We start from the raw sequence: 27,796 nt of genomic DNA, 5'->3' as shown, positions 1-27,796 counted from the left end.
CAGAATATGAAGACGAGCATCGTGACTTCTCTGGACAAACATTCAATCTCCCACTGAGTTAAGGATCAACCTGTTTTACGTGAATTCACCATAACAAATGTTCATGATCCAGACAGCTAAGCTGTCCCTATTTAACTTGCTGTTATGCAAATAGAGCAATTCTTTTTTTTTAAAGAAAGTATCTTTTTAAAACAGACTTTAGTGTATTCAGAAAAAGATATATGTACAAATTTGTTGATTAAATATTAAAATTCAATCAAAAGCTGGTTAAGTTTTAGATTCCTTAAAGGGAGGAAAAACTTGACCACATATTCACATGACCTAAATTTCTTTCCCATTAGGCACCTCTTGGAAAGACGGGCTCCAGGTTCCGGAGAGGAGAGAAGGAGGTGGCATCCGTGCTTGGGCAGGTCCCGCTCTCTGTCCTGTCCCTCTCGGGCACGTGGGAGACGAGTCTGATTTTCCCACCTCCCTTGCAGCGGTGCAGACACGAGACTGGTTCTGGTCAAGAGGTTCTGAGCAAAAGTCACAGCTGTGGCTTCTGAGCCGGAGCATGACACTGCTGACTCGGGACGCTCCAGCTCTGCTCATCCCGAAACAAAAAGCACTGCGCGCACATGGTGTAAAAGGACTCAGTAGAAAGAGCACCAGCTTACTCACCTGAACTAGCACGAGTGATACATAAACGTTTATCGTGTGAACCGCTGAGATTCTGAAGTGACCTGCTACTTCATCATAACCCACCCCTCTCTGTCTAGTACAGGAAACACTGATTTTTGAGCCAAACTTGGCGCAACTTTCAAACTGCTAGAGGCTTAGGAATAGGACAGCAAATCCCAGGAACAGGCAGCATGGGAGATCTAGAAATGTCTGCCCCGTTGTTGCCTGAATATGTTCGGGAAGATGCCAGTCACTACATCAAAACGTCAGAGATCCAGAAAGCAAAGTCCCACCTGAATCGAGACCTCCATTACCGCTTGCTGAGCTCTGCTGTTTCTCCAAGGGTGAAGAGGAAGGGTCCTGCATGCTAGAAACTGATAAACTGCTCTCCATGCCTGGTGAGTAAGGATCCTCTTCTCTTAGTGCATCCTGCAGGAAGAATTACCTAAGGGCAACCAACAAAGAAAAAAAAAATCAGAGCACTTCGATTTTTTTTAACCTCCCCCCTGCCCCAATAACAGCATTCTCTCTGAGCTGCTACCTGCATTTTGACATGCAGGATGCAACATCATGTTGATAACAGAAAATGCCCACCGCAGGTAAGACGTCTCGCGTGTCCCAAGCAACGCGTTACCAGACCCAAACTACCGTTTGCCAGAGCACTTTTTGACCAACTAGACTTTTCCTATAATAGGTTGGCTGTTCCTCACTTGCATTCTGATACGACAGGTGGAGAAACAGGTAAAATTACAGGCGCTTCCCACAGAACCTGCAATTTAGCTAATTTACATTCCAGCCACGCCACTCCCCAGGGTCGGCCACGGACGGCTCGGGTGGCCAGACACGGCCGTGTGGGGCTTTTAAATCTTTCACTCATTCAGGGCCTGCTCTTATTACACACGTAGGTGAGAAGTTTAAATCAGTAAAAGTGCAAGGAGGGATGAAGAAAAGGACAGTGCCTCCACACCTAAATATATTTTGTGACTCAGATACAACAGAATACCTTTCAAGAATATCACTCCCTTTTCGGCCACCGCGCACACACGCACACACGTGCACACCGCTTCGGGTGCTTCCCGGGAAAACGATTCTGCGGCCCAGTCAAAATTAAAGGTTCATAAAAGGATGTTAGTCATCTGTGCCATGGCAGCAAAAAGGCAGAAAACTCTCAGAGGAGACGGGAAAGGTACCAGGTACGCAGCACAGAAACTTAATCCAGCACGTATTTATTATCCACCTGTTTATATAAAATACTATGCCTGTCCCCACTGGGCGGGGGCCGGAGGTAGGATATGAAGCCGTTTCTCAATCAAAATACAAAGAAAGAAAATAACTATTTTAGAATAGGAACCATGGAAATGTGTCTGGACGGGTTTTTCCCTCCACGACCTCCGCATCTCGTTAGCATGAGGGGAAGGACCACGACCTCCACGTCCCGCTAGCACGAAGGTAAGGACCATGACCTCTGCATCCCACTAGCATGAGGGGAAGGACCATGACCTCCGCATCCCGCTAGCATGAAAGTACCACGACCTCTGCATCTCGCTAGCACGAAGGTAAGGACCACGACCTCCACATCCCGCTAGCACAAAGGTAAGTACCACGACCTCTGCATCCCACTAGCACAAAGGTAAGGACCACGACCTCTGAATCTCGCTAGCATGAAGGTAAATACCATGACCTCTGAATCTCGCTAGTATGCAGGTAAGTACATAAATAAGCAAATGAAACAAATTATAAGGTGGACGTTAAACAACTGGGAGATTGTCTTTACACATTCCACAGTCTCTGAGCACAGGTGCTTACCATCTTTTCTGAAGCAAAAATGAGGGTGTGTGGTCTGAGGAGCAGGAGTCAGGACCAGTGATAACAATTTAAATCAGGGCTGTCCCAGAAAATATGAAAGCCCTGGTTAAAAGGCTAAAATGGTTTCTTTAAAAATCGCATCGAGGACAGGTAAACACCACCTGCCCACCGGAGGGGAGTCTTAACTCCGTCCTCCAACAGAGTCTAAGAGAGACAGTGCAAGAAAATAGGGTGCACCCAGAAACGACTTAAACCTAAATAGAAACTGGGTGTGTTTTTCTTTAGTTTTTTGTTGTTGTTGTTGTTTTTTAATGAAGCATTAAGGAGCCCGTTTAACAGACAGACGGGTTCCAGGATGATTCAGAATGGAGGGCATTGGCAACCCCAGCGCTTCCACATTGAGGCTGGCTAATTTTACCCCACCGACATCGGTTTGCAAAAATAACCCACATGATGATAGGCACAACCCAAAGAGCCCTCTTTTCCAACTCCTGTTACAACACAGACGCTCGAATTTGTGGGGAGCCGTGGCTCTAGAGATCTCCTCCCCACAGGGCTGCCCCCCAGCAGGCCGGACGGTAGAGGGACAGGCCGCCAGGGCCCCACACAAGCTCCCGTACCCCATGCCTGGATTTTACAGCGGGTGGCTGTACTCAGCAGCCTGTCTCCAGAGCCGCCGGCAGAGAGGGGCCACCGCCGATGCGATCTGCAGAGAATCCACCTGTTGACAAGCCAGTGTGGCTGTCCAACCTGACGCCCCACAGCCAACAAGCGCCCGCTGCCAGAACACGCACGGGGAGCATGCAAGGTAACACACACACACCCGCCGCAACGACGGAAGGGTGGGCACAAGCAGATCACTCGATCGCCCAGACGGGGACACAACGCCCAGTGACCCCAGGGGGCAGCTAGAGGGGGAGGCGGCACATGCTGGAGAACACAGACGTCCCCTGGAGTCTGACAGGGAGACCACAAGGGCTGCGAGGGCAGAAGGACAAGCCCTGAAGGAGCCAGTTAGGAGGTGGGACACTCGGAGCACACAGTGTGGCCCAGGCCACCCGCACAGAGGGCGTCCCCACTGACTCCTTACAAGCTGCTCAGCGACAAGCAGCGATAGATGGAAAGCAGAGGCTAGCAATGTGCAGAAGCTATGAGCGTACACAGGGTAGTCGGGCCAGACCTGGGAAGGTGCTAGCCGAGCCCCAAGGGCAGGAGGACAGTTCGCCAAACTGAGCACCCCCACCCTGCATTCCGCTCTGCAGGCAGGAGCAGACACCGCAGAAAGGGGTGCACACGACCCAGGAGCCCCCCGGTGTTAACAAAGCGTGATCTCTTCACAGCTTAGATGCAGGTTTCTAGAATAAATCACTTTCCAAGGGATGCCTGGGTGGCTCAGCAGTTCAACATTTGCCTTCGGCTCAGGTCATGATCCCGGAGTCCCGAGATCAAGTCCTGCATCGGGCTCCCTGCATGGAGCCTGCTTCTCCCTCTGCCTGTAGGAGGACAGAGCTTCCCTCTATCTCTGCCACACACCCCCCCCCCCGGGTCTCTCATGAATAAATAAATAAAATCTTTTAAAAATAAATAATTTTAATTTAAAAGTCACATTGGCTGCCGTATTGGAGCACAGCTCACCCACTGCACAGATAAGCTACAGTTTACTATATCTGAACTTAGAGCAGGTCCTGAATAGCCATCAAGTCTCAGCCCTCTTAAAAGTTTTAATTTAACAATAGTAAGCTAATTAAAAGAGAATACAGGAAATGAACAAGGGGTAGTGGAAGGGGAGGTGGGTGGGGGGATGGGGTGACTGGGTGACGGGCACTGAGGGGGGCATTTGATGGGATGAGCACTGGATGTTATACTATATGTTGGCAAATGGAATTCCAATAAAAAATACAAAAAAATTAAAGATTAAAAAATAAAAGAGAACACAGGAATTTTAAAACCTAAAAAACTTCAAAAAGAGACTCCAAGCTGCTCTGTAATATTCCACAAATATTCCACAAATAGCAAACGTTCTAATGCAGCAGGTTTTTATAGCATATGCCACATTTTTGTATCAATACAGTTTCAATGAAGAAACGATCTAATAAGCTAAATATGTGCATCACACTAAAATTATTTCCTGTTTTCATTCACCTATAAGTTCAGGAAAATCATTCCAGCTCAAGAATGTAATCAGGCATCAACTTTTTCTAGGAACAAAAAGAAATGTCCATGATTGTAACTATTAAGAAATCAGTCAAGTATCGATGGCTTATAGGACACTTATTAAAGGGGGAAAAGTTTGCTCACGTTTTTACGATGTCTTGGGGATTCAGGTCTATGCATTTGCCCCTGGCCAGACACTATAAAAAGGTAATCGAGGGTTATAAAGTAACACAGCAATTTAAATACACCAAATCAATCATTTTAAATAGAACTCAAGGGTAACATTATAAATATCAAAAAGAAAGCCACCTCAATGAGTGGCAGGGTTAAACCTTACTCTCTTCAGTAAGGACAAATGACAAGGCTTTGTTTACCCAGAGGACTGCAAAATGTATTTATTTTGGCGAAAGATACAGCATGCTTGCACTTTCCAACAATGCTTTCTTTCTTCCTTCCTATGAAAGGTATACACCTCTATAGAAATCCAGGAAAATAAAATGATAAAGGAACACATTAAAATCACTTGTCATTCTAACACCCCAGGATAATCATTTTTATTTGGATAGCATCTCCTCCTGACAGCTTCTCTGTGGGGTTTGAGCTCATCTAGAATGGAGAATTTTAATTCGTGTTTCATTCACCGTTACCCAGAAAGCATTTGCCCCACCATCATTCAAATTCTTTGAAAACACGACTTGGAATGGCTGGATGATTTTTGTTATAATATGAGTAAGGTAGTTTCTTTACCACTGCCCTCTTACTGACCATTACGCTGTTTTTTCTTTTTCCCCATCATCAATGGTCCTCGGCCATACATCCCAGCGCATCTGTGATGCTTCCTTCACATGGAATCCCAGGAGTGACATGAGGGGCCAAATGCAGGAACAGATCTAAGCCTCACAATCCACGCTGCTCAAATGCTCTCCGCCTCCCTTGGAGCCTGCCTGGCAGTGAGGACAGTACTTATCTGAATCCAACCTCCTCCGGGGCATCATCCGTGCTTCCTTTCCCCTTTTACAATTCTACATTCAAAAAACAGCATCGTCTCATCGTAACATGCTTTCCTCATGGGATAACCCTGCTCAGGGGCGCCTGGGTGGCTCAGTGGTTGAGCGTCTGCCTTCGGCTCAGGGCGTGATCCCGGGGTCCCAGGATCAAGTCCCACATCGGGCTCCCTGCAGGGAGCCTGCTTCTCCCCCTGCCTGTGTCTCTGCCTCTCTCTGTGTGTCTCTCATGAATAAATAAATAAAATATTTCAAAAATAAAAAAATAATGCTGCTCATATCCTTTCCACATTTTCTCTCTGTTAGTATTTCATTTAATTTTTAAGAGTGCTCCATATTCTACATCACAAAACCGTTGCAAATATCTTTCCCAACTTGCCTTTTAGTGACTCCTTTTCGCAGACTAATTCTTTTTCTTAACTCAAATTTATCATTTCACTTGATTTTTCTTAAAAATTGTATTTTCTTTTTTTTTTTCCTTTTTTATTCTATGGAGGGAGGCATAGAGGGAAAGAATCTTAAGCAGGCTCCACATCCAGTGCAGAGCCTGATGCAGGGCTCGACCTCATGACACTGAGATCATGACCTGAGCCGAAATCAAGAGTCGGAGGCTTAACCTACTGAGTCACCCAGGTGCCCCTAAAACTTGTATTTTCAAAAAGTACTCCCCCCACCCCTGAGGCACCAGAAGCCTAACTTCTCTGGGATTTCAAGGCTTACACTTAACTTTTTAACACAAGGGGAATTTGCTCAACATTTGCTCAAATATTCTTTGAGGTGCAGCCCCAGGCTGATCCCCTCAACAGGTAATAATCCACTTGTATCCCATTGAGTTTCCACATTCTGTATTTATCATATATTAAATTCTTACACAAACAAGGCTATGTTTTGGTGTACTAAACCTTCCTTGAATTATGAGAAAATTCAGAGAAATAGAAGTATGACAAGTGTCCATATATTACCCCATAGCCATTAAATTTGGAGTTATTTAGGGTCGGTTTATAAAGGGACAACCATGGTTTTGCACGGCCTGAAATGCAGTGTCCTATGACTTTATCATCACAAGGCATTTGACCGTGAATGGAATACTGTATATCTGAAAGGCTCACGGGTAGAAATTACTATGCATCAGAGACTGTTCACTGTCCCTCCTCCGCCCCCAACATCCGCTCTCCCCATCGTTTATAGGGAGGAAGAAACCATCCAGGACTTGGATGTGGTCGCACCAGTGGAAGTGTACAGAGTGAGTGTGTTCAACTACAAGTGGAAGGGGAAGGGCATGCCCTTGCCCTTCACCCTCAGGGCCACCTGGGGTCACACAGATGCAAGCCTCCCAGAGAAGCAAAGCAAAACCGAAAGGGAGCTTGATCTGCTGTCCGCTCCTGCCACCACGTCACAGGGAAGTAAGCTTCATCTCATCTGTATCACTCCCACTTAGGGCCCAAACCCCACCAAACACACCCTCCAAGGACTGTGCTCCCTTTCCATAAGCCTGTGGTTATGATGCTTAGATCGTCACTGGGGACCTCAGGATGCGCGCTAAGCTTTTATGCAAACACTAATGTAAAATGCCCTCTTTGGTTTCAAAAAACAAAAAAGGTCCTAGTTCACATTAATTCTGACCACGCTACCTAGAGCCCAAGGAGGCTGAGGTCCCAAGGGAAATGACAGCAAGGCCGCCTCCACTGTGGCTCCACTGTGGCTGGGTGAGCCTAATGGCCTGAACCTGTGAGCAAAGGCATCCTCGTTACCTATAAAGCCATCTGTTGCTTCAGTGATTCTCAAAGCTGAAGGCACAACAGAATCACCTGGAGGGCTTGTCACAACCCAGACAGCTAGACCACCTTACCCCCAGTACCCATCCCCAGAGTTTCTGATCCACAGATCAGGAGAACTGCCCAGTCATTTGTATTTGGAACAAGTTTCCAGGTGCTGCCAATGTTGCTGGTCCAAGTACTACACTCTGCAAACCCCTGCTTATGAAAAGATTTTTGTCTGGGTTATTGAGACAGATAAAGTAGTTCTTCATCAAGAGATGCTGAACATAGGTGTACCGAAAAAAAAATTTAATATTTCTGCAAAGTCATTTACATGTGGAAAGGGGAAGGTTGGTTCTTCCAGAAATAGCGCTGCATTAAACAGTGTTGCATGATAAGTAGCGTTCCTTGTAGAATGCCAGTTATCTCAACTCCAATTTACAAAGTCAAGCTTTGCTATACCATCTGCCTAAGTCAGGCCAGCCTGTTCTCCATAAAAGTTCAGGAAGAGTTACAGTTTTTATCAAGATTGCACCATGTTGATTCTTCGTGGGGGAGCCGCTCTCTTAGCGGACGAATTATTTTTTCTCCAGGTCTCTTTTCTCAAATACCAAGAGGAAAACGGATTGGACAATCCCTAGGGACTCCTCCCACGGTGTCCCCTCATTGCTAGGAATGCCCTTCCTCAAATCCCTTGGCTGACTGTGCTGGTGTCCGTCTCCACACCTCTGGTGATAATTCACTTACGAACTTTCCATTCTGTCATGGGGTGAGGTGCTAGCACTCAGCTGGCTCTCCCTCCCTCACTCCGGCCCTTCCCCTCCTAACAGATGTGACCCCCAGCAGCTCTATGAAGGTGTCTCAGCTGACCCCATAGGATGCAAGAACTGCTTCCCCTTCCTCCCACAAGTCTGCCCTAGAGCCAGTAATGCTCTTCTTCTTTACAAGTCCTTCATTTTGACACAGTTATCACCCATTCAAATGCCATTTTTCCACTTACTGCCTAAAGTCTCCTCTGGATCAATTGAGATATACACGCATGTTGCTAGTTTTCACCTCAAGAACTTTCCATCAGGGGCCCTGATGGGCTCCCATCCAGACTAACTGCCTACTCTATGCCTGGCTGGGGGCCCCAACCTGAGACCCCGCCTCTCTCTCCTTTGTAACATATCTCCTCTTCTGGGTCCCACGTCTTCCTCTTTCTCGCTTTTCTCTCTTTGGATGATGCATGTTCCCCACGGCGTTCCTAAGAAAAGATGTAGGTAGAAAATATGAGGCCTTGTATGGTTGAAAATGTCCTTACCTACCCTCATGTTTGAAACCAATAGTTTAGGAGGGTAAAGAAATTCCAAGCTGGGAAAAAGATCCTCTATGAGAGTTTCGAGGGCTTCCCCCCATCATCTGGCAGCAGCCCAGTGTCCGGGGCCTCTGGGCTGAAATTCATAATAATGAGCTGTCTACCGGAGATCCGCTTGTGGCTTCAGAGCACACTGACCTCTTTCAAGTCTGAAATTCGAATTCTTGGGCTAGGATATTTTCTTGAATTACTGCTAATTTCCTCCTCTTTGTTTTCTGTTCCTTCGCTCAAATACTCACACGAATGTTGGACCTCCTCAATCTCCTTAATTTTCCCTTTATCTTCTGTTGCTTCATTTTTCTTTTTAAATCTACGACATAGGATCTGCCATCAGCTTCTGCCTCCAGCTCTTCTCCAGAGCCTCACAATGTAATTTCACAAAGCTCTTTTTAAGTTCTCCTAAGACTCCCTTTCCACCCCATCCTGTTCTCGTTACCTAGATGCAAAGTCTTCTATTACATCCCTGAGGTGATTCACGATCTTCTTTTGAAAATTTTTCTTCTTGTCTCCTTCATAAGAGAAGTTGTTTTTCTCTCTTTGTTGGCTTTGGTCTCTATTTTTTATGTTAGGTACTGACCTCAGAAGCGTGGTGACACTTTGTGGTTTCTCCTAAGAGTGGGGACCTGAGGGAATGGCTGGTGTCTCTGAGCACAGGTGAGGCTGCCGATCCCGGGACCTGTCTGGAGGTCTGCTGGGTCATTCCAAGACGAAACCCCAGCATGAGTGTCTTTACATCTTTTCTCTCAGCTTGGTCATCATAAGGATTCCGCTATATTCAAAATGGGCAGGAGCAACATGCCTACTGTCACTGACTTTTTCAGAATAGAACACCTCAAACACACACCATCCCTTTCTTGCCTGAGATGAGGCACATGTGGGCTTCAAGAAAGATCTCCCTCTTAAATCCAAAGCAACAGAGGTATCCAGCTCCAGCTTCAGATTTCTAGTTATGAGAGTCAATAAATTCTCTGCCTTCCTTCTTTCCTTACCCCACTACTGCCTAACATACCACTTTTTCATCTTGATTTCGTTTTATGAGACATGATAAATGTTACACTCTGACTGTGCAGAGACAATTATCCAAACTCAGGTGAAAACACGAAGCTTTTTTATTGTGGTCAGGAGGCTGCCTCCAAAGGCTTGCAACTCACAAGGGCTCACTTTAGTGAACTGCATTATATTGGCGATAAAAGAAATGTCACATTTCTTTTAAAGCTACCAGTTACCCAGACTTTTCAAAGAGACCTGCCTTAAAGTAGTTCGAGAAAGGTGCAATGTAACTAATTAACATACTCATAATTTCACGCTTGCTACTCCGAAACGGGAGGAGGTTTCCACAGTTGTTCATTGCTTCACATGACTCAGAAAAGAGAACCTTTTCCAGATAGAAAATAAAATGTGAAAGTCTAAACTCAAAGCTTATGGAATTCCAGACATGCTCTAGCTGCCCATGGATATCCAGCATGTCTAGATCGCAAAGAAAACGGCCCCATTTCATACTCCGGGAATCTCAAAATGAGCACAGGACACCTAGCCTGAGCTCAGACCTTTCAAAATATTTCAAACAAAATATTTCAGATAAAGCGGGAAAATATCAGAGGATTTTGAAGGATGCACAACCTAATTTTTGTCCCAGATCTGATCTCTGAAAATCACTGCTTCCAACCTTTGAAAGAAGCAACATGCAAATAACAGACCAGGGTCATGAGAGTATCTACAAGAACCACACGTGTAAATGGCTTTGAAGAAGAAAAGCCATGTGAAGTGCCAGGTGCTATTATGGAGGACAGCTTCCTTCTATATTTATACCCACCCTGTCACCCAGATCACCCTGCTAATAACACCTGACTGCGCCCATCCCCTCCTCTTAACAGCCAACACTCAGCTTTTCGAAGAAGAGACAGGTCCTGCCTGATTCCATCATCAAATGAGATGAACTGATTCTTGGGGGCAGCAGCTTCATGGAATTCTGCTACCAGCCATATGCTCAGAGCTTGATTTACCTTGACTAGGACAGCAATTTACTCGCCATTTTTCAACCAGGCTTCGTTGGTTTTCACTCTAAATAGATTGAAATCTGACACAAATTGCTGCCCCAGACTAAGAAATGCTAATTTTTTTTACAATCAGATTCATACCTCCGTCCCGGGAAATAAGATACGTGGCGGATGATGGGTACTCCAGGAGTAAACACCAGGGTTGGCGGCAGCCTTCAGTCCCCACAAGAACATGTCGTGTCTTCTAATTCACGGTTTTAACTTTCACCTCTTAACCTCCCAATCAAACGGCACATATTACTCGAGAGTGGAAGGTGAACGAAATCGGCGCTTCCCAAAAGGCAGGTGCAACATGAGAAAAACTGCAGCCTCCCTAGCTACCAACAGGCAAAGGGCACACAAGCTGTGCACCATCTCAGAAGTTCACGTACGCACTGACTATTTACCTACAAATTACTTGGGTACCGTTAACTACTTACTTGCTCTAAAGAAGGATGGGGCTTGAAATACCCAACAGAATCTACTATGCAATTGGTCTTTGTGTCAAAGTGGGGATAAATGGTTTCTTGCACCAGAAATTTGCTTCCAAGCCATAAAGGTAAAAAAATATATATATATACCATCCTTACATGAGCATAGAACTGATATTAGATACTTGACACAGAAGAGCCTGGAGGGGGCCTTACCGTAATAAAGCATGAGTTTTAAATTTAGCACAGACTTTGTCCCGCTCGGTATGGACATCTTAAACAAAGCCAGGTGTTTCCCTGTCACCTACAAAGACTGGAATGAATGAGAACATCCATCCAAGTCTCTAACAAAGCTAAAGCATCCCCATACCTTACAGGAGCTTCTGTCTGTCACATGATACACCTCTGTGTGTAAGTCAGTGAACTAGTACAGTACATATGGTCGATCACGAGAACTCAAAAAGCAAAGGATTCTTACAAGGGATCCTCTGTAAGCTAGAGGTGCATAGATAATGTCTAATAATCAGTGCCTAATTTTCTGAGGGGGTTTTATGTATCGATCACTTCAAGCATCACAGATGCACAGCAAGGATGCTTGAGAGACACCACACACTTCAAAATGTCTAAAGCGGCATCTCCTAGAAGCCATCCTGGAGAGCTTTGCAAACTCCGTGGGGATTCATAAACCAACTAAAGAGCATTTCAGGTGTTTACTTAAAGCCATACAAATAACCATAAAATTGGGCATAAATCAAATTTTATAAATCATATCATTTAAATGCATGAAGGAAGTTTACTTCAGCAGAGTCCAACTGCATATCGTTATGCAAAGTCAGTAACAACACTCTGATTTACCCTGGTTAGTACAGAACATGGGGAGTGTGATGAACCCTGCAGGAGTAGCAGATCTGGGCTTTACACTGCAATGTAACTATCACAGGACCAGAATGTACTCTTGGCCTTCTAACCGCTACACTGTTCTCTGCAAAACACAGGAACTACACTGTTCTCCTCTGCAAAGCACAGAGACTACTCCTAAAAAGCCTAGCCTCCCAAGGCACACATTTCAGGGAATCTCAGTTTTCACCGACCTTCCTTGTTAAAACTAAGCATATATGGAAGGAAAGAGTAATACAGCATCCCCTCCAATGGAATAAGAGACTCAGAAAGGGAAATAGTATCATCCATAGTCTGAGCTGGATCCCCAAAACCTTTCATAACAACAGGTGGGCCAGGACCTAAATGCCCAGCAGGGTACTCCAAGGCTTAATCTGATAAACTACATTAAGGCACTGACATTTGTAGCTGGAGAGGGATGAAAGGTGTCCTGCATTTTGCAGCTAGCTAGGAAGCATAAAGCATATTTATGTTAAAGTTTTAAAGACAGTGAATGACAAGGGCCAAGAGGAGGCTCCCAGGGCCCTCTGCTACTCCATGTGGAGCCATCCTGCCTCCTCCACGTGTAGAACCATGACTGCTGGGTTGGATTCCAGAGCTAGCTAATTTTCCCTGCTAGAGAACAGACTAGGCGATGTCACCTCTCCTTACCTGACTTCAGGGGAGCACATTTGGCAGGGGTTACATGCACCAGGACATTGAGGCCTTGGAGGATCTCAGAAACTGTCAGCTTCAATACCAAACATTACCCGCAGCATTCTGTTTGATTAGGACACTGATGTTAATGCTTCTTGCAAAATTATGGGCCTGGCTACGGCCTCCTCCCAGAGTCCCACTCAGCTAGGAAAGCCCTGTCCTTGGAAATGCCTGAATAAAACACTGACTCCTAAAGAATCTCACCTGCCACCAAATAACCACCTGAAAAAAATCACTCCCACCCCAACCCCACCCCCCCAAAACACCCCAAAACACACACAAAAAAATCCAAAAAGTTGAGAAGTAAGCCTCTCAAACACACATTCTTTTACACACTCAGACTTTAAAAGCCTCCGCGTAACGAGGCCACATGGGAAGTGAAGGCTGAGATCTGCAAGTAATACAAACAAAGACAAAACATGTAGAATGAAGACATGTTCAGCGGCCAGAATCAGGCTGTCCTGTCAGTATCCATCGTGGCAAACCATGCTGAGCAAAAATGAGCAAAAAAAGGGATCCAACCTCCAGCCTTCAACACACAGCCAGGGCTGGAGTAGTGACTTCACATGTGCTGTTCGTCCGTTTACAAATAAAACATCATAACCACGAAAGAGTAAGTATGATTAAAGAGGAAGAAGTCTAGCTCACTTAGTCAGTATCAACAAGGATATTAATGCCTAAGCCAAGAAGGCTTCCCGGAAGAGTACATGTTTGCCCTCTGGACTTCCTGTCACGTTAATGGCTTCTGTCCTGCTCACACTGTGCAGGTCAACAACCTCCGAACATTCCTCATCTTCCTCCCCAGGAACCTCCATTCTAAGGCTCCTCTCTCCCACTTCTCCCCCCTTCAAAAGGCAAAGCCAGTGTCTTCTGAGTGGGAATAAATGCAAACATGATAACGATCCCACTGAAATGCTGGCAGGTTGCTTTGCCTCCCATCCCCCTTGACTTTCTCTGTCCGTAGCTCCACGCATTGTGTGGAACAGAATTTCTGCAAGCTCTCCATAGTGCTGGAGAAGCAATGCATCTCTTTCAACAGGAGTATCAACTGGAAGCCCGTTTGGAACATTCTCTTAGGGATCCCTGACCTTTTTCATTAAAGATGCTTGACCTACGCCATGTACCACTCAGCATCATTTCTTTTTTAAGTTATTTATTCATGAGAGACACAGAGAGAGGCAGAGACACAGGCAGAGGGAGAAGGAGGGGAGCCCGATGCAGGACTCGATCCCAAGACCCCGGGTCACGCCCTGAGCCGAAGGCAGACGCTCAACCCCTGAGCCCCCCCAGGTGTCCAGGGCATCATTTCTATCAAATGATAGATCCATCCCCTCTTCTCTCGCATGCCCAGTGAGTATTTGTCCCAAGCACATAGATAAGATGACTACGATTGTATATTCAAGAGGACTACTACCAAATAGTGTTTTGTTTTTTGTTTTTTAAATCACCCAGAAGGAAACACCCTTTCCAACATAGAGGTAGGAAGTAAAACGGCTAAAGAGCAAAAGCATCCTTTGCAACAGTGAAGTATGTCCCTTACGAAAGATTCAGGAGAGATGTTTTTTCCTCTAACGAAAGAGCGTTTTTGTCACAAATCTGTAAACCTGGCTTTTACCTTTATAAAGCTTGGTTTGTAAAATATATTTGTGCCTAGCAAGAATTCTGTCTTCCATTCGCTGTAGGAAAAATCAAAAACTAGAAGCAGAGGGAGGATTAAAGGAAAGAAGACTTAGCCAAGGTCACACGTAACACACACACACACACACACACACACACACACAAACCCTCAGAGCCAGACCAGGGGTTCTGAATCCCCAGGACTGGTTCACACTAACCTAGACTGTAGGTTATCTACCTTTAGTGCACTTAATAAAATAACACCAAGACTCAAATTCCATAAAAATCCTGCTACTTTGATTTGACCAAACTTGACATTTTTCCCCCGAGCTTTAAGGGAAGTGAAATTAATCTGTGCTTGTATAGTGTAAAGAAGCTTTGACAGGCAGCTTCGAGCCTGAGGTCACCCCCAGCACATGTGGGATGCACCAGCCCCTGATAAGACCAGACTGGGCACAAGAAAGACGGTGCTCAACCCGGGCCTCACACACATGGAGCCACTCTCAAGTTCTAACTTTGGTTTTCTACAGGAGAGAAAAATAATGTGATAAAGACCAAAATCTCAAATTCAATCTGGAAGAAGATGCTCATCGGTGGCCAACACGACTTAGGGGGGAACATTCTAGCTCTCCTCCCCAACTGTCGCAGGGTTCTCCAGAGTTCCACTCTCCACTTCTCACACTACTTGAGAATTTTTCAATTTACTCTCACGTACCTTAGTGTGGGAAGATTTTTCAGAGAAGAAAGAAGAAAGGAATCTGATGTGTATGAAAACCAATTATCTTTTAATTAAGCTGAAATTTCAGAAATGTGACACTTTTCAAAACTGTAAAGGCCAGGATGTCTGGGTGGATCAGTGGTTGAGTATCTGCCTTTGGCTCAGCTCAGGTCATGATCACGGGGTCCTGGGATCGAGTCACACATCAGGCCCCCCTCAGGGAGCCTGCTTCTCCCTCTGCCTATGTCTCTGCCTCTCTCTCTCTCTCTCTCTGTGTCTCTCATAAATAAATAAATAAATAAAATCTTAAAAAATACATATGATGGCCAATTCACAGGACAGGAAGCAACATTCTACCCCAACCCAGGACACTGACTATTTTCACTTCTACATTTAAAAACAGAGGTTTTGCTCCATCTAAAGGCTTTGCTCTCCTCTGACCATCGGAAATAACTGCAAACAGAAAATGCTCTAGTCTTCCTGCATTTCAAATCAAGTACAAGAAAAAAAAAAACTATTTATATGATGCTGTAATAACCTTTCTCCAAAGACTCAATCTCATCAATAAAGATAATAGCACTCACCTGTGAAGATTAAATAAGCTAACACATTTAAAGTGTTAGGCTCAGTGTCTCACACGGAGTAAATAATCAGTATACAATATATAATAAGTACAGTTTCAAGACAATGTAAGACTCGGATTCAAATCCTCACTTTCTTTCTTACTCTAACTTGCTGGCAAGTTACTCAGGCTCATCTGTAAACTGAGGTGATAGTCCCATAAAACAGATGATATATAAATACAAAGCCATAAGCAAAAATACAATTTTTAACATTATCTGCGGTAAACCGCTAACTCCAAATCTTACTAATTCCACAATCCTTTCATCATTAATCCCTGGACCTACAGATCCAAATGTCCAGTTTTTAAAAGAGAACCTATTTAAATTATATTTAAAATGAGACTTGATGGGAACTTGCACTTGGAATTTCAGACTCTTGTATTATACCTTAAGGGATGCAGTTAATACCTCAGTTTTAACTGAAATGGGGAAAAAAATGCTAAATTTAGGAGAAAGTAGATAGAGTACATCTTAATAATTTTTTAGAAGATGATTTTTTTCGGGGTGCCTGGCTGACTCAGTCGGTAGAGTGACCTTTAGTCTTGGGATCATGAGTCTGATCCCCAGGTTGGGTGTAGAGATTACTTTAAAACATTAAAAAATAGTAATAATAAAATATTATTTTGTCTCAGCCAATAAAACTTCAGGGTGAAAAAAAAAACACAGTATAAAAATCTGATCCATATTCCCCTGTCCCACCAGCTCCAAAGCGGTCTTCTATTAGCCTTACTCTACAGATCTCACCATATGCTCTCACAAGCGCTGTATCTACCGCAAATGATGTGTCATTTCTGTTTTTAAGAAAATCAGAAAGAGGGATCCCTGGGTGGCGCAGCGGTTTGGCGCCTTCCCTTGGCCCAGGGCGTGATCCTGGAGACCCGGGATCGAATCCCACGTCGGGCTCCCGGCGCATGGAGCCTGCTCCTCCCTCTGCCTGTGTCTCTGCCTCTCTCTCTCTCTCTCTGTGACTATCATAAATAAATAAAAAAAAAAATTAAGAAAAAAAAAGAGAAGTTAATTCTCAAAAAAAAAAAGTTAAAAAAAGAAAATCAGAAAGAAAAAAACAGAAAAGCACAATGGATTCTTTGTTAAATCAGTGTCAAAGACATCTATCTCATCACAAGAATGGAAAGTCAAGTGACAAAAAAAGTAAAACTTTTTGGGTTCTTTTTGTTTGTTTGTTTGTTTTTTAAGATTTTACTTATTTATTCATGAGAGACCCAGAGAGAGAGGCAGAGACATAGGCAGAGGGAGAAGCAGGCTCCCTGCGGGGTGCCCAATACAGGACTCAATCCCAGAACCCCGGGATCATGACCTGAGCCAAAGGCAGATGCTCAACCACTGAGCCACCCAGGTGTCCCCAAAATAAAACTTTTTGATTAGTGAATGTCATCTTCTGAGAACACAGGGGACCCTAACTATCAATATATGGTGAAACATAATCATTTTTAAAATTCACTAAGGGCTAACCCCTGGGGAGTGTGAAGATGGCATCTTTTCATCACAGCACCACTTAAATGACCGTGTAAAACCCATGCTTCAGAATTTTGTTCAGTAACTTTATAGGAATCGTATAACATCCCTTATGGTACTGTAAGCGCTAAATTAAATACCTTCCCTTATTTATAAGATACAGTCCTATCTCATTTGCACTGACTTCAACACAGCCAGCACTTGTTTTAGCCAACAAAATCATTTTTCTTATGAGTTGTCCAGGCCATTTCTAGTCTTACAAAGAGAGGAAGTACAGCTGACTCCTGAATACAAGTTTGACCTCTAAGTCCGCCAACACACAGGATTTTTTTTTTCTAAATACACTACTGTCAATATATTTTCTCTTCTTAGGGTTTTCTTAATAATAATTTTCTTTTATCTAGTTCATTATAAAAATACAACACATAAAACAAATATAAAATATGTATTAATCAACTGTTCACGTTATCAGTAAGGCTTCTGGTCAACAGTAGACTATTAGTAGTTGAACTTTTGGGGAGCCAAGTGACACAGGGATTTTGGACTGGGGGTTGGGGGACTAGTTTCCCCTAACCCCTGTGTTGTTCAAGAGTCAAGTGCACTGCCTAGTGGCCCAACTTAAAGAAAGGAATGGAAAATGCAGCATCAGATCTAGTTCTTTCATTCACTAGGCTCCCAGGGGGCCACAGTCACCCACCCACACTGTAAATACTAGCAAATGAGGTCCAAGCACTCATGCAGTCTGCAATGGTGGGGTACAGAGGACTGTGTGGAATGGTACCTTCTAGTCCTAGGAATTACTCCAATCAGGTTCTTCTTTATGACATGTATTCAAAACCCCAATGACCTTAGTCTAGCCCATGCTGTTATCAATGCTATATGAAGGCTGGGGCCCCTGGGTGGCTCTGTCAGTTGTGCATCCAAGTCTCAGTTTTGGTTCAAGTCATGATCTCAGGGTCCTGGGATCAAGTCCCACTCAGTGAGGAGTCTAGTTGAGATTCTCTCTCATGTTCCCTCTGCCCCTCCCACTCATGCTCTCTCTCTCTCTCTCTCTCTCTCTCTCTAAAATAAATAGGGCAGCCTGGGTGGCTCAGCAGTTTAGCGCAGCCTTCAGCCCAGAGCCTGATCCTGGAGACCAAGGATCGAGTCCCACATCAGGCTCCCTGCATGGAGCCTGCTTCTCACTCTGCCTGTGCCTCTGCCTCTCTCATTCTCTCTCTCTCATGTGTCTCTCAATAAAATCTTTTAAAAAATAAAATAAAGAGATAAATCTTTAAAAAAGAAAATTAAAAGATTACATTCGAAGGCTACATTTGTGTGTACCTCCATCTCTTCATCTCACCTTGCCCAGGGCATGAATGAGACATGCCCTCTTGTGGACTTTCTTTCCTCAGCAAAGACAGCACTTGACCCCGCACAGTGAGCTACAACCCACCAACTGCTTTCATAAACCTCTCCTTGAGCCATGGTCACCAAGGCCTGTAGTGCTTTCACTATACTTTGCAGGCACCGGTCTGAAAGAGGCATCACTTGAGCATGCCTACAAAGATGTGTTGAATTACTGATTTCTTTCCTCCAAACAAAAGCTCTCTAAGACTCAAGTTTGATGCACTCATTTTGCAGATAAGGAAGCTGAGGCTCAGGGAAATGCCCTAAGTGGTCCAAGGTCACACAGCTGGATAGAAATATCTCTGAAGTAGAACCCAGAGGCCTTCTGGTTCTGTCCTCTCCTCTGCCAGGAATCTTCCTTACCAAATCAGGTGGTCAGATGCCAGGTCACCATAATTGCACAGGTTGATTTGTTACAACTAGTATAATTTCCCTATTTTTTTTCCACATTTTGTTTCCATAGGGACAATAAATTAGTACTGGGACAATGCAGACATAAGAACAATGGGGGGGGGGAGAAAACACAAAATATGCCTTGAATTACATATCCTAATTTCATTTTGGTACAAGAACCTTTTACAAACTCTTCTTTATGACCACTATACTGTTGGATGGACTCTAAAAGTTCCCAATAGTGAAACACTGAAAGAGAAATGTCCCAACCTAGAACACTAGAACTAGAGGTGATTCAAAATGCTAGAGTGGACCATTTCCGTACAAATTAAGAAGAAAAAGGACGACAAGGAGGAAGAGAACTCTTTTGCTTTGATATTCCAATAAAAACTTTTAGGTCTAAGTATAGGCCCTGCAGAGTGTGCATGTCCATTGCATGGACTTCTTCAACCCCAAAAGTGCCCTATACCAATTAAACAGAACCTTCTTACCGCTCAGAGCAATGTTTCCACCACTCAGCACCTCTCAGAGGTGGCAAGTCCTTTGTGGGCACTGGCATGTGCCACCTCAGCTAGAGTTGAGATGTGATAAACATTCAATACTCCCAGGACAACAAAGGAAGGTTTTATGATAAAAAGGGTATGAATAGAGAGGCCAATCCTGAGATCACCAAGGCTCTCCTCTTTCTTCAGGAACTTATTCTGGTTGGTTGCTTTGTTTTTAAGCAAGAATCATGAACCTAGGTATTCATACCTAGCAAGGTTTTAAAAAAAATTGTCCACGATTTCTGCAAGAAAACATGAATCAATGACTCCCATCATTAGTGATATTGAGGTCCCAGCGGAATGACCTGTTTGAGGTTCAAGGCGCTGGAATCCTAATGGGAAATGAGAGATGAGAGATAGGAAACACTTCTCAGCCCTCCAAGTCTCAGCTGGCACTTCTTCAACAACAGTTACAGCAAACAGGATGGCTGGGTGCACTCTTCTCTAGGGTGGGGGCTGCTGGATCAATCACCCTGCCACCGGGCAGTGGTTTACACCGTCAGGGGAATGGGTCCTCTGCAGAGCAAAAGCTTGGGTCAGGGGGTGGAGGGTTCCTGGTGTGTGCACGGGTGTGCCCCTCACCCCCTCCAAGGCAGGCAGCTTGGTCCCAGCGCCAAGCTAAGATAAGGATCTGAGGCAATATTTATTTATGGAAGGGAGGAAGCAGCGTGTGTGCCAATTTAATGCTTACTAGGGAGAAAGTAGCAGATCTCCTATCTGCAAGGGAGAGCCTGGGCAACAATTCCTTCTGGACACCAAGGCCTCTCCCCTCCGCCTCTGCACCCGCTCCACCTCCCTCCCCACCCCCAACCTGGCCTCCCCCAGAACGCGGTGCCAAAATGTAAGCCTGTTGTCGCGTTTTCTCCGACCTGGTGAAACCTGGATCCACGGGCTTGGTGTAGACACGCCAATCGGTCCCCCAGGTCGCTCGGCCTCGGTGTGGGGGGTGGAGGGGTGAGGGAAAACTGGAGGGCAGCGGCGATGGATCCGGATTCGGGGAAGGGTCTGCCCTGGTCGAACGCGGACTCCCACCAGTGGGCTGGGATCCGCCGGGGCGGGCGCTCTCCGCGGCCGGGGCTCTCGCTGCGCGCGCGGGGCTGGGAGCCCCAAACCCTGGAGCGCGCGCGCGCGGGGTCCGGGGGCGCAAGCGAGGGGGCGCGGGGGGTGGTGAGGAGTCCGCCCCGAGCATCCGCACGGCCCGCGCCTGGCGCCCTGCAATTCCCGGAATGCCACCCAACTCTGGAAACCCGAAGATCCCGAAAATTCCGAAAGCGAAACTGCAAGCGGGTCTCCAGAAGTTTGGGGACGGTCTTCTCCAGGGCTTGCCGGCGCGGCGTCCGCGCTCCCGGGCCCCGACCCCGCCGAGCCGAGCGCCCCCCCCGCCCCCGCCCCCGCCCCCCGGCAGTGGCGACCGCGGCGCTGCGCACGGCCACGGTCCGCGTCCCCCGGGCACCTCCCTCGCCGTCTTTACGCGGAAAGGGCCCCAGCCCGGGCCCCGGTTCCGGGGCGGTGGTCGGCCGGGCTCCCGCCGCGTCTCGGTCCCTCCCTCCTCCCGCTCCTTCCCACAAACTCGGGCCCCGCGAGGCTCCTGAGGAATGTTCTTTGTAATCGGTTGTATATTCGCGTCCACCGCACAGCTCGGTGCAAAACCGCGGGTTTCGGGGCGTTGGGAGTGAATTGTGCGCTTGTCAGCGGCGACGTCAGGAGGACGAGGGGAGGGGTTCCCGGCTGAAACTGCAGTTTACGAGCACAGAGCCATTTTAGGCTGGTTTCCACTGGGGCGAAGCCCACGGGAGAGCGGGCCCCCGGGGAGGACGCGCCGGCCGCGCGCGCGCAGCGAGGGTCGGGGACGCGCCGCGCGCCCAGCCTAGGGGGGCCCCCCGCGTCCCGGCAGGAGGGTCGCGCATCCCTCAGCCCCGCCGCCCAGGTGGGAGGGGGAATCGGCCGCGGGGTCTCGGATCCCAGGGTCGCGTCCCCTGCGCCCCCACCCGAGGGGCCCTGCGGCGGGCAGGCCTCTCCGACAGCGCGGCGCGCGTCTAAGGGCGGACGACGAGCCGACCCTCTGGCTCGCCCCTCCGAGCCCCCTGTTACTGCGCTAACTAGAGCCCTAGCCAACACTGTCTTTTTCGCCCCGAGGACTTAACCACGTCTCGGCGCACCTGGCCAAGGCACCGTCACGTTGGCGGGCCCAGAGGAGGTGCCCAGGACCTGCCCTCTCCAGGGCCGGGGGACCGCGCACGGGCGCCGCACAGCCCCTGTCCCCTGGGTCCCTCCCGCGCGACCTCTGCTCGGCGGCTGCGTCCTGGCCACTGGCGACCCCTGTTGGAGATCCCCGTTCCTAGCTTAGAGAGCTCGGGTTTTGCTTGCTTCCCCTCGGACTCCCCTTACAGGCTCCGACTTTGCCCCCAAACTGCAGCCGCAGACCCTCCCGGCCCCAGATGCCGGGCACCACTCGCACCCCAATGCCACCGCGCGCCCCCGCGTGCCCGCCTCGGCCAGAGGACGCCCCGCTCAGACCCAGCCTTCTCCAGCTGGACCTGCGCAAGGGACACTTTCTTCCGAGAACACTCCTCCCATCCCCCACCTTCCCCGGAGCTCAACTCCAAAAGCAACTCCTCGCTTCGACCCTGGCACACTTTGCAGCCGAGGTCGGCGCGCCCACACCTCTCTGCGCGGCCGCTTGCATCCTCCCCACGCCCCCCCTCCCCAACGCCGCACACACAAAACCCCGTCTGCAGCCCGACTGCACCCAAAACCCTGGACAGTTAGTCCTTTTAAGAAGGACCTCCTTCCTCACTCCGCCTACCCCGGGCTTCACCCGCACGGAATCCAGCCCGCAGAGCGAGCTCCTCTCAAAGAAAGCCGGAATAAATCATTGCCTCTGCCCCTCATGTATTTTACACTACGTGTCAGCAGTTTGTCACGTCAAATCATGGCAGGGTCTGGTTCCAAGACGCACACACACACACAGACATTCGGGGCGTACCTCTTGGGCACCCCCCACCGCACCCTCAACCGCGCACACCGCCTTGCACGCTGATCCAAAAGGCACATGCAGCCAACAGTGGGGTTTGCATGCCCTGGTGTGGACCCGCGGCACCCCCTTGCCCCCCTAGCAATGCACTGGACACGCAGACTCCAAACACGGAAAAAACTAGGGCAGCTCATTCTGTCTCTTTTTTCCCACTTAATTCGCTAAAACAGCTCCTGGAGCAGCCAAAGAGAGTCGAAAGGAAGGCATGGCAACTCCGGCGGGGTTTTTTCCCACCTCAAAACCTTTATTTTCAGTTTTTAGAAGCCACCTTAGCCCGCCATATTGAAACTGGTTTCTAAATACTCCTTCCCCGCAGTTGCAAGCGCTTCCAAGAAAACCCAAGTACGGATCGGGCTCTGGACGTGCGTCCGGCCACCGCGAAGCCACCACTTCCCTCCCCCCCCCCCCAGGGATTCCCCCCCCCCACCGCCCCCGCGGTCCCGGGTTGGCCTCTCCCGCCGCCCCGGGCCAAAATCAATAAATATATCTAACCAGTTCCTACAGTTGTTTTCTTTCTTTCTTTTCTTTCTCTTTTCTTTTTTTTTTTTTTTTTTGGCGGATTTTTACCCACATACACATTTAAAAAAATAAACTCCCAAGCTAGATCAGATGAGCAATTTTGAAAGGAGGTCATATGAGAGTAGACAACAGGAAAGCCCCAAGTGACAGGATATTACTTTAAAGCAAAAGCAAAAAAAAAAAAAAAAAAAAAGAACAAAAAGATCATCCATGCCGGAGCACGCTCCGAAACTACTACTGACAATTTCATTTCAGCTGCACAGGCAAATGTTTCCAAGAGGGCGACTCCGAATGTGTAAACGATGTTTAACACCCTCGATGGCTGGTCTCCAGGGCTCACCCCGCCGGTGTGCCCCTCCCCGCCCCCAACACACACACAGACACCCCAAAAAGATGAAGAAGAAGAAGAAGAAGAAGAAGAAGAAGAAGAAGAAGAAGAAGAAGAAGAAAGGAGGAGGAGGAGGAGGAGAAGGAAGGAAGGAAGGAAGGAAGGAAGGAAGGAAGGAAGGAAGGAAGGAAGGAAGGAAGGAAAAGGAAAGGAAAGAAAGAGACCCCGGGTAGGAAGAGACCGCGGAGCGCGGGGTGGCCAGGGCGGCTGCGTCTCTAACCCGAGCGCACGAATGAGGAAGGTGGGCGGCGGGAGGGGACCGCTCGCACCCGGGGAAGGAGGACACTTTGCAACTACAGACGGCCTCCCGCAAGGCCGGGCTGGTCCCAGCCGGGGGACGAGGCTGTCGGGAGGGGAACGGGAGAAGCAAGCAAAAAAAAAAGAAAAAAGAAAAAATGACAAGCCGGAGCGCAGAGCGGAGTTTGGGGCTGTGCTCCAGCGCGCCGCTGCTCTCTCCCCTCCGCGCTTGTCTTTGGCTTCTCCCCCTCCTCAAGCCTCCCACGCCCGGGCAGGCTGCAGCTTCCCCCCTCCTTTTTCACCCCCTCGAAGCTGGAAAAAAAAAAAAAAAAAGCAGCAGCCCGGGGCACTCAACCTGCGGGCCGGAGGTCTGCTCGCCGGGCGGGCTGGGCGCGGGGACAGCGGCCGGCGCGGCGTCCTACCTGGTGAAGTTGGGGCTCCCCTCGGGGTGGGCCCGGGCCGCGGGGCGCCGCCGGGGTGGGGTGGGGGGGCCCCGCCGGCCTCGCTCGCTCGGCCTCGCCCCGGCTCGCTGCGCCTCGCTCGCTGCCCGCCCGCCGCCTCCCCTGCGCGCCCGCTCCGGTCCTCCGACTCCCACTACAGCCTCATTCCAATATGGCATCCTCTCTGTGCGCATGCCCGGCACTCTTTTTTAAGATTATTATTTTGTGTGTGTGCAGCGAACTCCTTCAACGACCTTTTCCAGCGCTCGCGGAACGGCTCAAAGCAATGGGGCTGCGGGACGCTCGCGAGTCCCGGCTGCGCCCCGCGGTGCCGCCCCCGCGCCCGGGCGCACGCCCCCCCCTCCGCAACACACACACACACACACACACACACACACACAGGCACATTTCACGCTCCCACTGCCCCCTCCTCCTTTCCCTCGGCTCCCTCCATACACGATCTGCACAAAGTTCCCATCACAGGCGTTTCCGCAAGCCCGTCTGCAAGGGGAATCTGGGCCAACTCCGCATCTCCCTGGACACTTTGTTCCCCGGGTTTGCGACGCCTCCGAGCACCCAGTGCACAAACTTGCGCTTTATCCGCCGCAGGCTGGTTGGGAGCGGAGAGAAAGTGCAGCCTCTCCGCCGCCTCCGCCCCGCCCACTGCGCTCTCTCCTCCCCACCCCCGCCCTGGGCACTTAAAATGGAATCTTTTCTACGGAGATTCAGACTTTTCCTGGTCCCGCAGGGAAAGGCTGGAAGGGGCCAGAGAGAGGTTTTTCGAGGAAACGTGCCCCTAGGGGGAGGAAATGAAGTTGGGGCTGCTCGGGCGAGCTTGCAGCTGCGAGCTGCTCCCCCCCACCCCCCGGGCAGGGCGCAGGGAACGAGGGTCGCCACGGCGTCTCCCGGGGGTCGTGCCAGGGCCTGGGCGCCCGGAGAGGGCACCTGGCCCTCGCTGGCTATTGTAGGGCGGGAAAAGAATCCTGCCCGAGAAAAAAAAAAAACAAAAAACAAAAAACAAAAAAAAAAAAAAAAACGTGGCCTTCGGAGACTGTTGCAGCGAAAGGGAGGCAGCGCCGCGGGAGGCCGGGCAGGGTTACCTCCCTCTGCTCCCCCCGTGCGTGCCCCCCCCCGGCACTCTGCCCGGGGCCTGGGGGGAGGCCCCCAGAGGACCTACCCCAGGCCTAAGGCGCTGTGGCTAGGCGGACACTGAACGAAACGTCCCCAGTTCGGAAAAGCTGGCGACGCCCTGGTGAGAAAAACGGGAGAACTGACATCGGTGGGCCTCGCTGTACTGGGGAGACGCTGTCAGGGGCAGCAGTTTATTTCCCAGGAAACTAGAGATACGGACACGTTTGGTCAGGGGTTTTGTTCTATTGCCAGAGGCTGTAAAATTCCCCACCCCACCCCCGAGTCTCCCAATTGCGCGTGCATCCCTTGCCTACGAACCCCTGTCGCCGCACCCCTGCTCCGGTTCAGGGGGTTAGGAGGACCGTGCGCCCCGGGCCTCCCGCGCTCTGGCAACTCCACCCACCTTCCCGGGGGCCTGGCGCCCCAAGTGAGCCCTCCGGGCCCCGGGGGCTCTCTGGCTGGTGAGCCCCTGCCCCCAAGGAGAGCCCCTGCTCCCTCGGAAGAGCCAGGGACACCGCGACGACCTGGGGATGGAGTCCGGGGGTCAGAGTCTGACTGCGCGCGGGAGCGCCGGGGTCCTGACCTGGTGGGTCCCCTCCCCGATGGCGGGGACTGAGCTCGCCCAGAAGATCTGCAGGAGGGACGTGCGAGAAAGGGCTCTCGCCTGGCCACGAGGTAGCGAGTGTCCCTCCAAGGAAGGGTGCATGGGGCTCGGGGATGCCCGGCGGGCGCTGGCCCCAGTGAGACCCTGCGCACGTCCAGGATGGGGAGACGGGATTTCCTTACACCTTGGAGAGCGCTTGGAGAGGTAGGGAACGGCTCCCTCCGCACTGTTTCACCTCTCTGCGGTGCCACCTGAGACCCAGGAATTTCAGAGGGCTCACACAGTTCACACTCCAGCCCCAGTTTGCATCGTCTCCAGCTTTAGGGTCCCCTCCTCTGGGGGACACCACGCTGGAACCCCCAGCTCCTTAACCTGCAGCTCGCTGAAGCCGGAGACTCCTCAGACTAACCTCACCCAGTCCCTACACATTAACCCTTTCGCGCGCTCCCCCGAACTGCCTCCCTCCGTGCCCCGAAACCGCTCCACACTGAGTGAGATGGACGCTCCGAGGGCCAGGAGGAATCCAGAATGTGGACTCCAGACAGGCTCCTGGGCTCTAGCCCTGGGTGTCTGGGTGGCTGTCATTCACGCAGGTCACCTCGCTCCTTCAACACAGTCTGGACGGGAGGGAAGGAGCGAAGGAGGCGGGGGACCAGCCCGTGCCAAGAGGACCTGCATGGCTGCAGACGCGACCCGTGCGCCCTTCTCCTGCACGGGCTCACCAGCTCTGCCCAAACCCAGAGCGCGCCGCAGCAGAAGGGCACTGAATGCCGCTTGGCTGCCACCGGTGCTGCGCGCACTCCGGCTGCTGGGGTCCCCCCGGGGTGGGGCACACCCAGGGGGTGAGCATCCCAGACCCCGCTGCCTCGCGGAATCCGGGGGGCAGAGGAGCGCTCCCCACGCAGGACTTCCGGACCGCCCCTGTTTACCCAAAGAATGCGTGTTCCCTCTCCCCCAGCCGAGCCCTGGCGACGTGAGCTGCAGCCAGCCATTGCGTCTCCAGGCTTGTTTACCAGTTTTAAGTCATTATCATGCTCAGAACGTTAGTTCATCAAAAACAAAAAGCAAATGCAAAAGAACACCTAATCCCTAACTCGATGGCCTGGATATGCATCACCTGACAGTTAGTTCCTCCCGAGTAGTGGAGTCTCTATGTTTTTGGTACTCAGACCTCTAACTTTGCCCTTGTGACGAGAGGAGTGCGGGAGTTTCATTTTTTGTACCTAATGAGATGAAGAAATGAAGTCATGAAAGCCGTAGTGCACAATGGTTATCACATCGTCACCACAAAGACGCTCAACGTGGTCTATGGTGAAATTTCTCCGGTTTCAGTAACCTACTTTCACCTTGCTTTTCCATGGGACTTCTTGAAAGGTCTTTGGCTTTCTATGTTTTCTTAAGATTTTATTTTTTATTTATTTTTTCATGAGAGATGGGGGGCGGGGCAAAGACCTAGGCAGAGAGAGAAACAGGCTCCATGCAGGGAGCCTCATGTGGGACTCGATTCTAGATCCCAGGATCACGCCCAGAGCCAAAGGCAGCAGAAGCTCAACCGCTCAGCCACCCAGACATCAAATATATTGCATGCTACCTCCATTCTCCGGTAGCCAAGGACACCAATGAGGCCAATGAAAATTGGTTAGAAGACCCCCTGAGCCAGTTAAAGTGGCCACTTCATCCCAAACCAATGCCTTCTAACTTCCATTTTTCATTTCAAAGCCAGACACTTTGGGGATATGGGTACCCAGGTGTAGAATCCTCCCTAATCAATTAAAGTTGAAGGGGGGAAAATCCAGCATAGTTAACCAAGTGTAAAACCTGGTGAAAATTGTGAATGTTTCAAATTCAAGAAGGCATGATACTTTCCAACTCAGAGAAATTTAACCA

General features: G+C 49.2%; 1 protein-coding gene across 4 annotated transcripts in view; it reads right to left on the bottom strand.

Annotated features, from left to right (window-relative positions):
• SFMBT2 (Scm like with four mbt domains 2) overlaps nt 1–24,798 on the bottom strand; it is a 216,150-nt gene extending 191,352 nt beyond the window's left edge. The window contains exons 1-2 of one of the 4 annotated variants that reach the window (XM_038530176.1): nt 24,631–24,798; nt 954–1,105 (exon numbers count right to left, since the gene is read on the bottom strand). In XM_038530176.1, the coding sequence (XP_038386104.1) occupies nt 954–1,053 (100 nt within the window). In that variant the 5' untranslated portion in view covers nt 1,054–1,105; nt 24,631–24,798. Of the gene's footprint in view, nt 1–953; nt 1,106–20,425; nt 20,655–24,156; nt 24,200–24,630 lie in introns of those variants that run through there. The other 3 variants (XM_038530172.1, XM_038530175.1, XM_038530174.1) reach the window with 3 other exon arrangements.
• Nucleotides 24,799–27,796: the final 2,998 nt, after the last annotated feature.

This window comes from Canis lupus, chromosome 2 (genome assembly GCF_011100685.1).
Source record: "Canis lupus familiaris isolate Mischka breed German Shepherd chromosome 2, alternate assembly UU_Cfam_GSD_1.0, whole genome shotgun sequence".
NCBI classification, from domain to species: Eukaryota; Metazoa; Chordata; class Mammalia; order Carnivora; family Canidae; genus Canis; species Canis lupus.
This window is presented reverse-complemented; position numbering and strand designations above follow the sequence as displayed.